Source organism: Thrips palmi, unplaced genomic scaffold (genome assembly GCF_012932325.1).
Source record: "Thrips palmi isolate BJ-2018 unplaced genomic scaffold, TpBJ-2018v1 HiC_scaffold_12, whole genome shotgun sequence".
NCBI lineage: Eukaryota > Metazoa > Arthropoda > Insecta > Thysanoptera > Thripidae > Thrips > Thrips palmi.
The window spans coordinates 11416363-11429836 of record NW_023144623.1 but is presented as its reverse complement, the minus strand read 5'-3'; the positions used below and the strand labels follow the sequence as shown (position 1 = coordinate 11429836).

The window sequence follows — 13474 nt, the reverse complement described above, 5'->3', positions numbered from 1 at the left end:
CTCGCGACCCCTCGCGACAAATCCCCCCGCCCCTTCCACGCCGTCGACGCCGTGCTGCGTTTGCCTCGGCAGTACGGAGAGGGGCCGCGACGTCGTCGGCGGGGGCGTTATCGCCGCCGCTGCACCGGCGGCAGCGACCCGCGGAAATAGAGCGTAAAGTCAACGCGGAAGAGTACGTCTGTCAGCACGATAGCACACCACTGCGCGCGCGCCGCTCCCCCGCAGCCGTTGCCGCCACCCCGCGAGGCCGCCGTCGTCCCCGACGTCGTGCTGCGGTGGCGCGGATAGCACGCACGCCGTCAGGCGCCGTCTACCTGTCGCAGTTTGTACGCACGTTAATACCATTACACGCTCCGCGGGAGGGAGAGAGAGGGGGAGGCACGGCGACGACGCGCACCCCAGCCGCCTGGGTCCTGGAGATATCCGCGGTCCCGCGGGTTGGCCTGCTCTGTGTTATTTCGCCGGGCCTGTCCTGTGTCCACCAGTCTGCCCCCGCCCCCGCGCGCCCGGCTGTTGGATATGACGGGGACGGCGTCGACGTCCGGGCCGAGAACCTCTCTCCGTCTCGCTGCTCCGCGGCAGGCTGTACGACCCCCCCCCCCCTCGCTTGCTCCCTGTATTAACGCCCTGCCCGTCTGTAAAAGAGTGCTGCATCTGCTGCCGCCGCCTCTGGCGTGCCTTTTGGCGTGTGTGGGCGTGGCTTCCGCACTGTTCCACCCCATCAGCGCGATCGCACCCTCCGCGGCGACGCAGGTCCCGGGTTCGAATCCCAGCCGGGCGTTCCGGATAATTATTTTTATTTCCCTCTCTCACCGACCCCGCCGCGCGGTTGGCGACCCTTATTTCATTATTGCGAAAGCTGCTTTTATGCGGCGTGTTTGGACGAGGGCCGCTCCCATTGGCTGCCTTGGTTGCCTTGGCCGGCCTCCAAGCGCCAAGCAATGGACCTTCTTCGCGCCGCCGCCCCGCCGCCACCGGCAAATTATCCCCTTCCTCTGTCCCTCTCGCACTCGCGGGGCGCCCCGCAGGCCGCAGGGGGTGCGAGAGAGACGGCGTCGCCGCGGCGAGGCTGGCGAGGCTCTGTGCGTGGACAGATTGCGTAACGATCCCCTTCCTGGCGGCCTGGCGTGTTATTCGTTTCGCCTTCCCTTCTCGCTTCCCGCTTCTCCCGCCAAAACGCGTATAAATCTTGCGAATGCCCGAATGCCCGCTCGGCCGGGCGCTGCGCGGCGCTGCGGCGCTGGCGGCGGTTCGCCTGGCGGCCTGGCGTTCGCGTTGGCCGCGTTGGCCGCGTTCGCCCCCCGGCCGTCAACTCTCTTGCCGAAATAAGTGGTGGAAGTGCGGGCCGCGGCGGCACGGCCAGACCAGACCCCCAGCGGCTAGCGCCCACTCCCTCGCCCCGTCTCTCTCGCCGCGACTCTTCCCCTCTCTTCCTTTTCTGTCCCCCCACGGCTTTTCCTTTTTCTCCTTTCCCCGCCGCGTGCGGTGGCCCTGAGTAGCCGAGCCCCCACACCGCCTCGCCGCCAGGGCGCGCCACCAATTTATTGGCTGACAGCACTGTTTATCAGATTAGCTGTAATTTATAAGGCCGCTGGATGGGGCGGAGGCCTTGGCGCCCCCCCCCCCCCTCTCCCCCTGTCGCACCTCTCCAGTCACACTCGGCCGTCGCGCTAAGTGCTGCCGTAAGCGTGTGTCGCGGCGCGGCGGCGCGGCCGAGCTGCCAGGGGCGGGGCGGGGGTGGGTTCAGCCCTTTCGGTGACAGTGCGTGGACACGCCGCGTCGCTCCGTCGTTTCAGGGCGACGGCCCTGCTTGAGTGACAAGGTAATAATGCCCCAGACGCCCTCCCCCCCCCCTCCCCCCACACACACGCCCCAACCCCCACGCCGGACCGCCCTACCCCTTTGTCATGCGAGCCCCTCCACCTGCGTTTGTGCTCTCGCATGTGTGTGTGTGTGTGTGTGAGTGACTCTGTGTGTTTGTGTCAGTCAGGGGTATCGGGCTGGAAAAAATGGCGCACTAACGTGTGTGTGCCGCCGTCCCCGCCGGGCCCGGCCGGCCCCCGCCCCCGCTGTCCGTTGACCGGTCGGCCGGTCGGTGAAAGGGAGAAATTAAGTTGTGTGTCATGGGGCGCGATGGCGCTGTGGCGGTGGCCACGCACGCCTATGATTGTTCCATTACTGGGGCTCGGCCCCGCCGGCCCCGCCGCCCCGTGCGCTGACGTGCGTGCGGAAGGCCTCCGGTTCGCCTCCGGTCCGCCTCCGGAATTTTGGCCGTGGACAAACACTGAAACAATCGAATTACGCGCATCGTTAGCCGCGCCGCGCTCTATCTAGCATGGCATTGGCTCATCCCCGAGGGCCGCGCTCTCTCCCTCTCACATACGCACTCTCTCTCCGTCTCTCTCTCTCTCTCTCTCTCTCTCTCTCTCCCTCGGCCCGCTCTCTCTCCTCTCTCATCTACTCACTCTCTCTCTCTCTCCTCTCTCTCTCTCTCACTCTCCTGTGCTCTCTCCCTCTCTCGCTCGCTCCCGGCCCCGTGTTAATTAGGTGACTGGTGAGGCCGGTGTGCTTGTTAATAACGATCACTCCGGGCCACACGGCCCACGGCCCAGGTGTGTGTGCGAGAGAGACAGAGGCCGGCCCCCAGCTGTGCGTGCGAGAGAGACAGACGGACCCACCTCCTCGGCCGCCCACATCGAGTCGATTGATTGGCTCGATATTAGTATACAAGTCGGAGTGCCCGGCGTCGCCGCGGCGCTGCTGCAGTGCGCGGCGGTGCGGAGGACTGCCATTGTCTCACTGTGCAGCACCGCGCAGCCGTCGGCGTGCACTCAGCCCCGCCCCGCCACGCCCTTTTCATCAGCACTCGGCCTGAAGGACGAAAAGAAAAAGCTTCGAGTCGGTGTTTGAACTCGTGCCTCTCCGTTTGTTGCAGAGACGCAGTACGCCGTGCCGGAGACAACGCCCTCGAACAGCACTCCGCTGCTCGCCCCGGAGGACACGCTGCCCGGGCTGCCACCCTTCCCCGGCCCCGCTCCCTCGCCGTCCGGCCCGCCCTCCGACGCCATGAGCCCCATGACGGCCACCGGCATGGGCGGCATCGGGTCGTCGGCCACCCTGGGCGGCGCGCTCGGCGGCACCCTGGGCGCCGGGGGGTTCGCCTTCGCCAGCTCGGCCAGCGACAAGGGCAGCAGCCTGCACTCCAGGAAGGGCAGCCTCTCCGACGACGGCCTCAAGACCAAGAGGGTGAGTGTCTGTCGAACTAGGCACGCTCCAGGACCATGCGGCACGGTCTGACTGTTGTTGTTGTTCTGCAGGAGGTGATGCGGTCCCTGAAGAAGCGCCTGCAGTCCGTGACAGTGCCCGAGTTCGCGCGCCACCGCCTGCGGATGCTGGCCCGGCTCGGGGAGGGCGCCTTCGGCACGGTAGGTGTCTAGGTCGCTGCCTATCGGCCTTCGATTGGTCCGCTTTCCAACCGTCCTCATGGCCGTCTTTGTCCCGCAGCTGTACGTGGCCGAGGCCGAGGGCATCGCGGACTACGGCGGCGGCGGCTCCACCGGGGCGCGCCTGGTGGCCGTCAAGTTCCTCAACCAGGGCGCCAGCGAGAAGGAAAAGTGAGTACGCAGTCGGGACGCGAACCGCGGACCTTGGTCTTCGAAAACCGCGCCGCAGTGCGCACGGCCAGCGAGACGCTAACCCGCCCCGCTCCCTGTTGCAGGCTGGACTTCCAGCGCGACGTGCGGCTGCTGTCCGCCCTCGAGGACCCCAACCTGGCGCGCGTGCTGGGGCTGTGCACGCGCGGCGAGCCGCTGTGCGTGGCCCTGGAGTACCTGCCGCACGGGGACCTGCACCGCTACCTCAGCTCGCGGTCGCCCGACATGTACGCGGACCCGCGCAGCCTCAAGGCGGACCCGCCCACCACGCTGGGCTTCGGCACGCTGCTCTACATGGCCACGCAGGTGGCCTCCGGCATGAAGTACCTCGAGTCGCTCAACTTCGTGCACCGGGACCTGGCGGCGCGCAACTGCCTGGTCGGCGACGACTACCTCGTCAAGATCTCCGACTTCGGCACCGACAACGAGGTGTTCGCCGCCGACTACTACCGGCCCGAGGGCAACCTGGCGCTGCCGGTGCGGTGGATGGCGGCCGAGTCGCTCTTCATGGGCAAGTACTCCACCAAGAGCGACGTGTGGGCCTTCGCCGTCACGCTGTGGGAGATGCTGCACTACTGCCGCGTGGCGCCCTACCCCGAGCTCAGCAGCCCGCAGGTGGTGGCCAACCTGGCGCACCTGCACCAGGGCGACGAGCGCCTGTTCAACCCGCTGCCGCTGCCGCCGCTGCCCCCCGCGGCGCGGGACGTGTACAGCCTCATGTGCGAGTGCTGGCGGCCTCAGGAGTCGGAGCGGCCTTCGTTCCGGGAGATCCACTTGTTCCTGCAGCGGAAGAACCTCGGCTACAGCCCCACCGGCATGGGCTCCATGGCCATGGGCTCCATGGCGTCCGCCGCCGCCGCCGCGCTGTCCTGACAGTCGGACATCCGCTTCCTCTGAGGGGCGGCGCACGGGGCGGCGCACGGGGCGGCCCACGGGGCGGCGGGCCCGCCCAGTCCGGCCCTGGACCTGATGCCGCTCCTGGAGTGGAACGGCGCCGGCTTCGGGGACCACAGCGACGACGACGAGCAGTGTTGAGGGTTCGAACCCCGTCGGCGCCAGATGACTCTTTTTGTGCTTAGCTCTGGCGCCGACCTGGCCGCGGAAGTGGCCCGCAGTGATAGTGACGCCATTTGTTCGGCGCCTCGACGCGCCCCGAGGACTTTGGAAGCGTCTGCGATGCTGGAGTGGCGCAGTGACTCACCATGGCAATAAGTAAATTTTGATAACAAAGTGTAACGGACAAATTTTATTTTGCGAGCTGTGTTGTCATAGGTCTATTTTTACGTTGGTGGTGTATTGTTAATCAGTGGTTAATAGCCTCAAGTGAACCGTGTCAAGACGGCATCTCCCCTTCAAGAAAAGTCATATCGTCTTTACGAGAAGTTGTAAATTTTTTTAAAGAATATTTATGGCAGTGTACAGTGTAGATGAAAGTTTTATTACGACCCATTGCTTGCAAAATTTCTAGGTAGGCTTCTGTAAATAAAAGTATTCATGTAAATTCAAGGTTCTCGTTCTCTACGCACGAGCCCGTTACCACACCTGTAGTTCCTTTGGTTAATCTGATTGTGATACTGGAAGAATAGTTAACTATTATTTTTGCTCCACCGCTTAAGTCGTGCACAACAAATTTGTTTCTCGTATTTCTCGTTATGGTTGTTGACAATTGACTCTAGTGGTACACCGTGTACATTGTGTAAAAATCCGCGTAGTTTTGTAGCCGCCACCTAATTTTTAACGAGCGTTCAGTGACTTTTTCCTCGTACAAGCTTTTGTGTATATTGGTCACGCACACTACACTGTCTTGCTGGTTGGTGCTGCTGTTCCGGGCGTAGCGCCGACCCTTTCGAGACAGTAACAATCCTGGCGCGCCTTGAAAATTATTCTTTTTTTTTTCTTCATTTTTTCCCCCTTTTTGGCGGCCCTTGAAAGTGTGCTCGAAATGCTGTGCGCTGCGCTGTCGCTGTTATATCTTTTACAAGTCACATCAAAAGGGACGCTTTGTCTTTGCCGGCACAAAGGGCGGTGCTCCTTGTCCGAGGCCCGAAGGACTCCGACGAAGGGCCTTTCGGAAGACGGCTAATGATGTGTGCAATATATCGCGCCTTGCTTTTCACAAGAAGCTGGCATTTCTTTTGTCTTTACGTTGTTCCGGGCGGCACATACACCGCCAAAAAAAGCATCGCCAACTAGCGAAACTGCATATCACGAAAGTATATGTGTCACTTTTTTCGAGACAATAAATAAGTAGCATGAGAAATTCTGTTTTCGGGTTTTGCTGTTCTCAGCAGTAGTGTAGAGTTATCATTTTGGAGTGTGTCTTGTTATTACTGAAGCAGCACTTAAGTGAAAATTAATCCTAGAATGCCAAAAGACCAATTCTGGTAAACTGTCTGAATTTGTAGACGTTTATTTCGTTTCGAAAGCGATGGGAACAATACTGTAGAACAAATGAGTCATATCTCACACTTGTAACTAGTTCAACTCTGTACATAAATTCGGAATTCCATGTTTTCTACGTATTTACTAAGTCGGCAAATTTTGTACCATCCTATACGATCGTATAAGACACAACGCTACTTGTGTCAACAAAAGATATAATATACCTATTTACATTTCTAAATTGCTTTGTTTTGCTAGTAGACAAACCTCACGTGTAGAACATAATAAAGGCGGAGTGCAGTCAAGTACAAATGGGATTGTTGACTATTTTAACTGTAAATGTAATATTTTTACACTGTAGGCAGAACATTCAGCACAAATACATTGTGATGCTGGACGCCAATTTGTACAACACCAGTATTGTAAGTTCACAAAATTAGTAGCCCGCAGCTACTTCCACGGAGTAGAGTTTTTGTTAGAGTTTAAGCATGTTTTTGTTGTGAAATATTGTTTAAGTTTAAGTAGAATACGCATTTGCTGTATCTACTTTCCGCCAAGACTGATACAATCAATACGAATGTGAGGCATGCTGGCCAATTTCAATCTACTGGTGCAACATATCACATACTTTAAGTTATTTCCTAAATGTTCTTCACTTACTTGGGAGAATTCTGTTTTTTTTATTGGCAGTACGGCTGCAAGACTTTCTGGCTCTGCGAGCCAATAGGGCGAACTACATTTTCTTTTCCTCCTGTAAATCTGTTGTAAATTTTAACTGACTATAGTCGCTGACACTAGCTGTGAATATATACCTAGACCTCTTAATTTTACCTCCTCCTTTCCACCCTGCTAGGTGTGTGAAATTGGTTCTAAATAAAGAAAATGATCGCAGAAAACCACAGTCTCTTCATTCTCCTCGTCCTCGCGAGCTCGACATCGAATCCAGGACACGCTCCTGTTGTGACATGGCAGACAAGAAGTGGCCAGAGGCCCCGTAGCGAGCAGCGCGCAGGGTACACAGCACACAGCACACAATCTCCATTTCGGCCAGTCATGGCCAGCCCCGCTAAGTCTGCCGTTTTACCGTTTTTCGCGCGTGCGTGCCGCGATGCGCGCGATACGCCACGACGCGACGTACTTTGTGGTGGGGACCAACGGGGACCGCAGAGTAAATTTGCCTTGCCTTCCCAGACGCGTGCCGTCTCGGCGCGCTATTAGCAACGGCTCTCGTTTTAAACAGCCGGGCTCAAATGAAAGCAATTGCAGACAGACTGAAAAGGTCGATGGATTTTGGAAAATTGGAGCGCGAACAGAGTTTCAGAGGCACAGTTTGGTGTCGCGAGGCGGGCGGGCCAGCGGGTTGCCTACGCTCGACTCTGTGGGCGCACAGGAACTGGGACCAGAGTAAAGGGAACCAAGGCGGGATTTAAAAATCAAAATTGACAAACGGATACGGGTCTTTTGAAAAATGTAATAGAACCCAGGGGGATTCGAACGCTGGACCTTCAGGACGGCAGCCGGCGCCTCTACCCACTCGGCCACAGAACCACCGTGGCGGAGGCTATACCGGCCGCTTCGACCCGCTCCACTCCGGACTCTCTTGTCTTATTGGGGTGCCCCAGAGTGCCCCGGGCCGCGGCGGCATCCCCTCCCAGCATGTATGTACGTTTGTATCGGCCCTTGAATGTAGGCTGTGTGCATCATGTCTGCAGACTCCCGTGTTTAATCGTCGAAACGTCAATAGCAGACTGTGTGTGTGTGTGTGTGTGTGTGTGTGTGTGTGTGTGAGTGTGAGTGTGTGTTTGCGAATCCGTCTTGTCTTGGTCGAACGTGCGCCCCTCTTGCCTCCGGAGCTCGCTCCGAGTGACCCAGACGCGGGTAGAGGGGGAGGAGGGGGGGGGGGGGGGGGCACGACCGGGGTCGGGCCGATGGGGACGATGGGGCCATGGCAGACGCGGCGGCGATGCACCACCACCACCACCACCAGGACCACCACCACCGGATCGCCGAGGCCCGGGGAGTCGACAACCGCCCCGAGTCTTGACTCGGCGCGTCTAAACGCATTTCCATAATGTAATGAAGAAAGACCAGAGCCAGCGCACGACGCCTGGACAAAAAGGACCTGGCTGCAGCGGTCTGCGCTATGCTCCGCTAGGCCCAGCCAGTGGACTGATTCCGAAGGTCGTCGCTCTGTCTCTCTCGCACTCACGGGGCGTCCCCTATAGGTGCGAGAGAGACAGAGCGACGACTCTCGGTCCGCAGCGAGAGCGCATGTCACGCCGCCACTCGGCACGTCCAGCCGCGCAGATGGCGCCACCGGAGGGGCCCGAAGGGACCACTGCACTGGCAAATAAAAGTGGAATATACAAGACAAACGTTTTAATTTCACTCAGCGGGGAAAAAATTTAAAATAATTAAGGAGGTGTTAGTGCACCGAAGGGGGAAGGGGAGCGCGGGTGGAGCGTAGCGCGGACTCGAAGACGGACTGGCAGAAGAGTTATTTCACAATGCGTCTAGTGGTGCAGGCACGGCAGGCACGGCGGGCACGGCCCCGGAGAGCATTTTGCAAACAAGCAATTAGGAAGGGATGCCGACTCAAATTGGCCGTGCCGAGCAGAGCCAAGCAGAGGGCGAGTGACGATGCGATACAGCCAGCCTCAAAATGAATAAGCTCCTGTCTGCTTGCATTTCCTTTCCCCTTGTCTGATGTGTATTACGGCGACGAATTTTGAAAGGGCGATTTACTCCCCCTTCCCCTATTTGAGTGTCTGTCTGTCTGTCTGTCTGTCTGTCAGTCTGTCAGTCTGTCTGTCTGTCTGTCTGTCTGTCTGTCTGTCTGTCTGTCTGTCTGTCTGTCTGTCTGTCTGTCTGTCTGTCTGTCTGTCTGTCTGTCTGTCTGTGTGCACGTAAGTGGGATCTGAGAAGGGAATCTCTTGGCAGGGCTCCCCTCTGGACAGTGCAGGCACCGCGGGACGAGCGATGACAACCGCCATGCAAAGCCTATGAGTTATAAGTCCCGAGCGCAGCGCAGCGTCAGGGTAAGGGGTGCATTGGCGTTCCCCAGCACACACGCACACAGACGCACACACACACACAGACGCAAACCAGCGTGCAGTTGTGCGACGATCCTTATTCCCTTTCGCATTATTCCCCGTCGCATGCGCCCCGTTTTATTATTTTCATATTGACTGTTTCCTCTTGTCTGCACATCCCCGCACACACACACACACACACACACACACACACACACACACGCTAAAACGCACACGCACACACTCACACCCAGACACGCACACAGACGCGTGATTCGCGTCGTGTTAAATCATCCGTGATTTCCGGGAACCTGTCGCCCGGATTCCTTCCGCGCGCCGCGCCGCGCGCCGACACTGTGATACCTGCTCTCATTACAAGCGGAAAAGTGACAACGTCCCTCGAACGACCAGACGGGCGAGGTGTATCAAAGTCGTGTTCGGCTGACAGCTCGGGAACACACTGCAGCCCAGCGACTCGGAATGGTCCTTTCGTCGCTCTGTCTCTGTCGCACTCGAGGACCTCTCCGTAAGGGTGCGAGAGAGACAGAGCGAGAACCGCTCTTCTGAATCGCTCGGCTGGCCGGGCAGGCCGGGCTTGATGGATCACTACACGTGCTCGGGACGCGCCTTTTTGACAGTGGGGCGACGCGGGTCAGGGCGATGACGGCCTCGGCGACGTGCTGCTCGCCCAGCAGACTGATTTCCGTCGCTCTGTCTCCCTCGCACCCACAGGACACGCCCCGTGAGTGCGAGAGAGACAGCCAACCCGACGCTGACAAATCAAGGCGCGAGGCTTTCCTCAACGCCAACGTGGCCGTGTACTGCGGGATCGGACGACACCCGAGCCGGCAGAACACCGTGACCCCTGTCCTGGAAATCAAGTAACCGCCTGCGGGTGTCCCGGGGAAATTCCCCTCACCGTTTTTCGTCATCGCCCTGGCGGCGTGCGGCTTCAAAACAAACTGGCTAAGATTGCAGCCAGCTTGTCGCAGAGGCATCTGTCTCTCTCGCACTCGCGGGGCGCCCCGTCGGGGTGCGAGAGAGAGGGCGGCGGGGCGCTGCGCGGAACCAGCTTGCCGGGGAGGGAGAGGCCGGCCCTATCGTTTATTGCGAGAGGGCTGGAGGGTCGGAGCTACGAGTGTTTTGTTGTGAGAAGAGGGTATGAAACGTCAACGTAATGATGTCGCCGAGCCTGATCTGCATTTAGAGACGGGCCGCCGCACGTGCGCCGGCCGGGGCGGGGCGGGGCGGGGCGGGGCGGGGCGGGCAGCAGCAGGGCCTCCTCGGAGGGGCGCAGCGCGGCCGGCAAAAAGTTGTCGGTGCACTGGGGGCTAATTATTGCCCGGCCTGCCGCATTCATCTCGAATCCACAATCACCGCCCACTGCACTGCAAGGCGGGCACGGCGAGGGCCACTCGGCGAAGTTTGAAAGACGGAGGGCCGGCTGCGCTGCCGAAGGGGCCGAGCCGCACGCTTGCGCCACCAAGCCAAGCAAAGAAGAAAATTGCGGCGAGTGTCGTTCACTGTTGGCTGGCCGGGTGGTCGTGGCGGTCGTGGCGGTCGTGGCGGCCCTGGCGGCCCTGGCGGCCCTAATGGACTTGATTCCGATCCAACACTCGAGCCGTTCTATTTCCAGCGCCGTCATTCCTCTGACAATAGGCAGCCCGATGCGCACCTGAGGCCCGGACTCTGTCTCTCTCGCACCGCTGCGGGACGCCGCGAGAGTGCGACGGAGACGGCGACGGTGGTGTCCGCCTGTCGGCGGCGAACGCGCAACCCGACGCGCGCGGTAGAGGCGCGTATCTCCGGGCAGGTGCGGGGCAGTTGCCTGGCCTGGCCGCGAACGCAGTGGCAGCAGTGCCACTGGAACTAAAACCGAGTCCATTAAGGACACCTTTCACTCCCACGACACACACCTCCGCGGTGCAGGCAGCCGCCTCTGTGCGCGGCTGCGCGCTGCACGGTGACTTGACACCATCACTCAGCCACGTTAGCGCTGATGTCACAGAGCCCGTCTCGCTCGCGCGCCCCGACACGTCCCTCTGCCTCCTTCTCGCACCCCCTGATGAGGGTAGTTTATAGACGGCGGTCCATTTACCTCCTTCTTCCCGCACCCCTTCGGGCCGTTTTAAATTTTGGCGCCAAGCGAGGTGCGGCGCAGCTCGTTCCGCGGCCGAACAAATCACCGGGACAACGACGGCCCGCCGCCCAATTAGTCTCTCAAATTAAATTCGAACACGTCGCTCCGTCTCTCTCTCGCCGCTGCGGGACGCGCCGTGAGTGCGAGAGAGACGGAGCACTGCCTCCACTGCCGGGCCTCCGCTCTTGTGCCGCCGCGCGCTTGCCGACGGCAACCTGTTTATAATTAACACGACGTCTCGCCGTCGCGCGGCAAAAAGGCAAAAAACACAGTCTGCCCTCTGCGAAGTGACATAGGGCACTATCCGAATGGATGATTTGGAGCCCCTTCGTTGAAAGTCCAGCATTGAACCCCGTTTTCAAATGTCTTTCCTAGTGCAGGTCCTCCGTCTCAACAGTTTCCATGGGACGGGTATGCATGTAGCCCCAACCACAAACCGACCGATCAGACAATACGATCACCACCGGCGCCTCGGGTGTGCGTGCGTGCTTCTTGTGTTTGTGTGCGTGCCTGTGTATCCATTGCCGCAAAATGATTTATCTCTGCGCGTGTGTAGTGTGTGGGGTGTCTGAATGTGTCAGACGCGCCGCCGCCGCCCCCTCTCCCGGACTCGGGACGCATCGCCGCCTACCGCCCGCACGGCCCGCACCCTCGGCAGGCGGTTGTCATTTTTTAAAGATTTCCTTTTTTGCGGTGCACCTGCCTAACCTAGCCTAACCTCGCCCTGGGCTGTGGGTGGAGAGATAGTTCGGGAACAAACGACGGCCCTCGCAGCCGCAGCCCCACAGGCACTGCACACAGTGGGACAGGGGACCGGCGAAGGCGGCCAAAACTCTAGACGCGTTTCAGCCTTAGAATCGCTAAACAGGACTCGAACCGAACGTATGACCCCACCAATGGATCCCTCGTTCGGAGAGCAATCCATTGGTGGGGTCACAAGCCTGGTTCGAGTCCCATTTAGCGACTCTGGGGTTCAAAACGCGTCCGGGATTTTGGTCACCTACCTGTCTTCTGGCCCACTGCGCTGCAGGCAGCAGGGCGTGGAGCCCGATTCGGCCTGTCCTCTTGGCCTGCTTGGCCTGCTTGGCCCGCTTGTTTATGGGAGTGCTGGCCGGCCGGCCGGGTAGCGGCGCACCGGTGCGGTGTTTGCCCACGTCCCCGTTAATTACTCCCCAGGTGGCGCCCTTCGACACCTGCTGCTTCGATTGAAAACCTGGAAGGCTGGAAACCTCGGACGGCGGCGTCCCACTGGCATTCCTTCCCCGGAGCGCGGCTGGCCGTGGCGGCGGCGTCCGTGTCTTTTCGCCTTCCCGGCCGCCACGCCGCGACTTCGGCTGCTTTGATCTGTTCCCCGACGAATAGTCGTACTTAGGTTATCTCGGGCCGCACTCCTGAAAACGAGCTGCGAGGCGGCGGCGAAGGCGGCGCGGCCTCGGCGTCGGCGTCGTCGTCGTCGTCGTCGTCGTCGCGGTGCTCGGCGCCACAAAGGTAACGGCGGGGTCCTTTTCGCGGCTGGCTGATGGCTTATCACGACAGCGCCGCTATCAGCAGGGTGCTGGCGGAACGGGGCTTGGCTTTCCCGTCGCCCACTTCAAATTTCCACCGTGGAAAACCTCGCCGCCTGCTGCACAGTGGGCCAGAAGACCGACGCCGGCGGCCGAAACTCAAGACGCGTTTTGAGCTCCAGAGTCGCTGAACAGGGCTCGAACCGAACGTGTGACCCCACCAATGGATTCCTCGTTCTGCGAGCAATCCATTGGTGGGGTCACACGTTCGGTTCGAGTCCCATTTAGCGACTCTGGAGCTCAAAACACATGCGGGATTTTGACCGCCTCCACCGGTCTTTACTTTGTGCTGTGGAGCAGCAGAGGTGGTCCCGGCTCTTCGCCGTGTTTTTCATCGGCTTGAACTCGTAGGCCCCTCATTGGGATGCCGGGGAGAAAGGTGACACCTCCCCTAGTCGCAGGCTGTCTCTCTCGCACCCTCCGGAACGCCTCGTGAGTGCGAGGGAGAAAGAGAGCGGGATCACCGCGCTAATGAGCACCAGCACCCTTCACTGACGAGCATTAATCAAAAACACAGGACCTTCGCTGCGAGTGTGCCAGCCTCTCGCCGGGGCAGCCACCCTGCTCTACATGTGTAACAAGCTTTGTGGGCGCGAGTTGCGCGGCTCAAGGTCAATGTCAAGTCAAGGTCAAGGTCGGGCCCTTGTCGTGCCTGGCGCGGCTGAGCCGGGCTGAGCCTCCGGGCCACCTGTAGGCTGGTTG

The 13474-nt window shown here is 59.9% G+C and overlaps 1 protein-coding gene across 1 annotated transcript in view; it reads left to right on the top strand.

Moving 5' to 3' along the window:
• The window catches only part of LOC117640301 (discoidin domain-containing receptor 2-like), a 31053-nt gene extending 24122 nt beyond the window's left edge, over positions 1 to 6931 (top strand). Inside the window, exons 8-11 of the mRNA XM_034376691.1 lie at positions 2936 to 3246; positions 3318 to 3425; positions 3505 to 3614; positions 3719 to 6931. Coding sequence (XP_034232582.1) covers positions 2936 to 3246; positions 3318 to 3425; positions 3505 to 3614; positions 3719 to 4526 — 1337 coding nt within the window. The 3' untranslated portion in view covers positions 4527 to 6931. The remainder of the gene's footprint in view (positions 1 to 2935; positions 3247 to 3317; positions 3426 to 3504; positions 3615 to 3718) is intronic.
• Positions 6932 to 13474: the final 6543 nt, after the last annotated feature.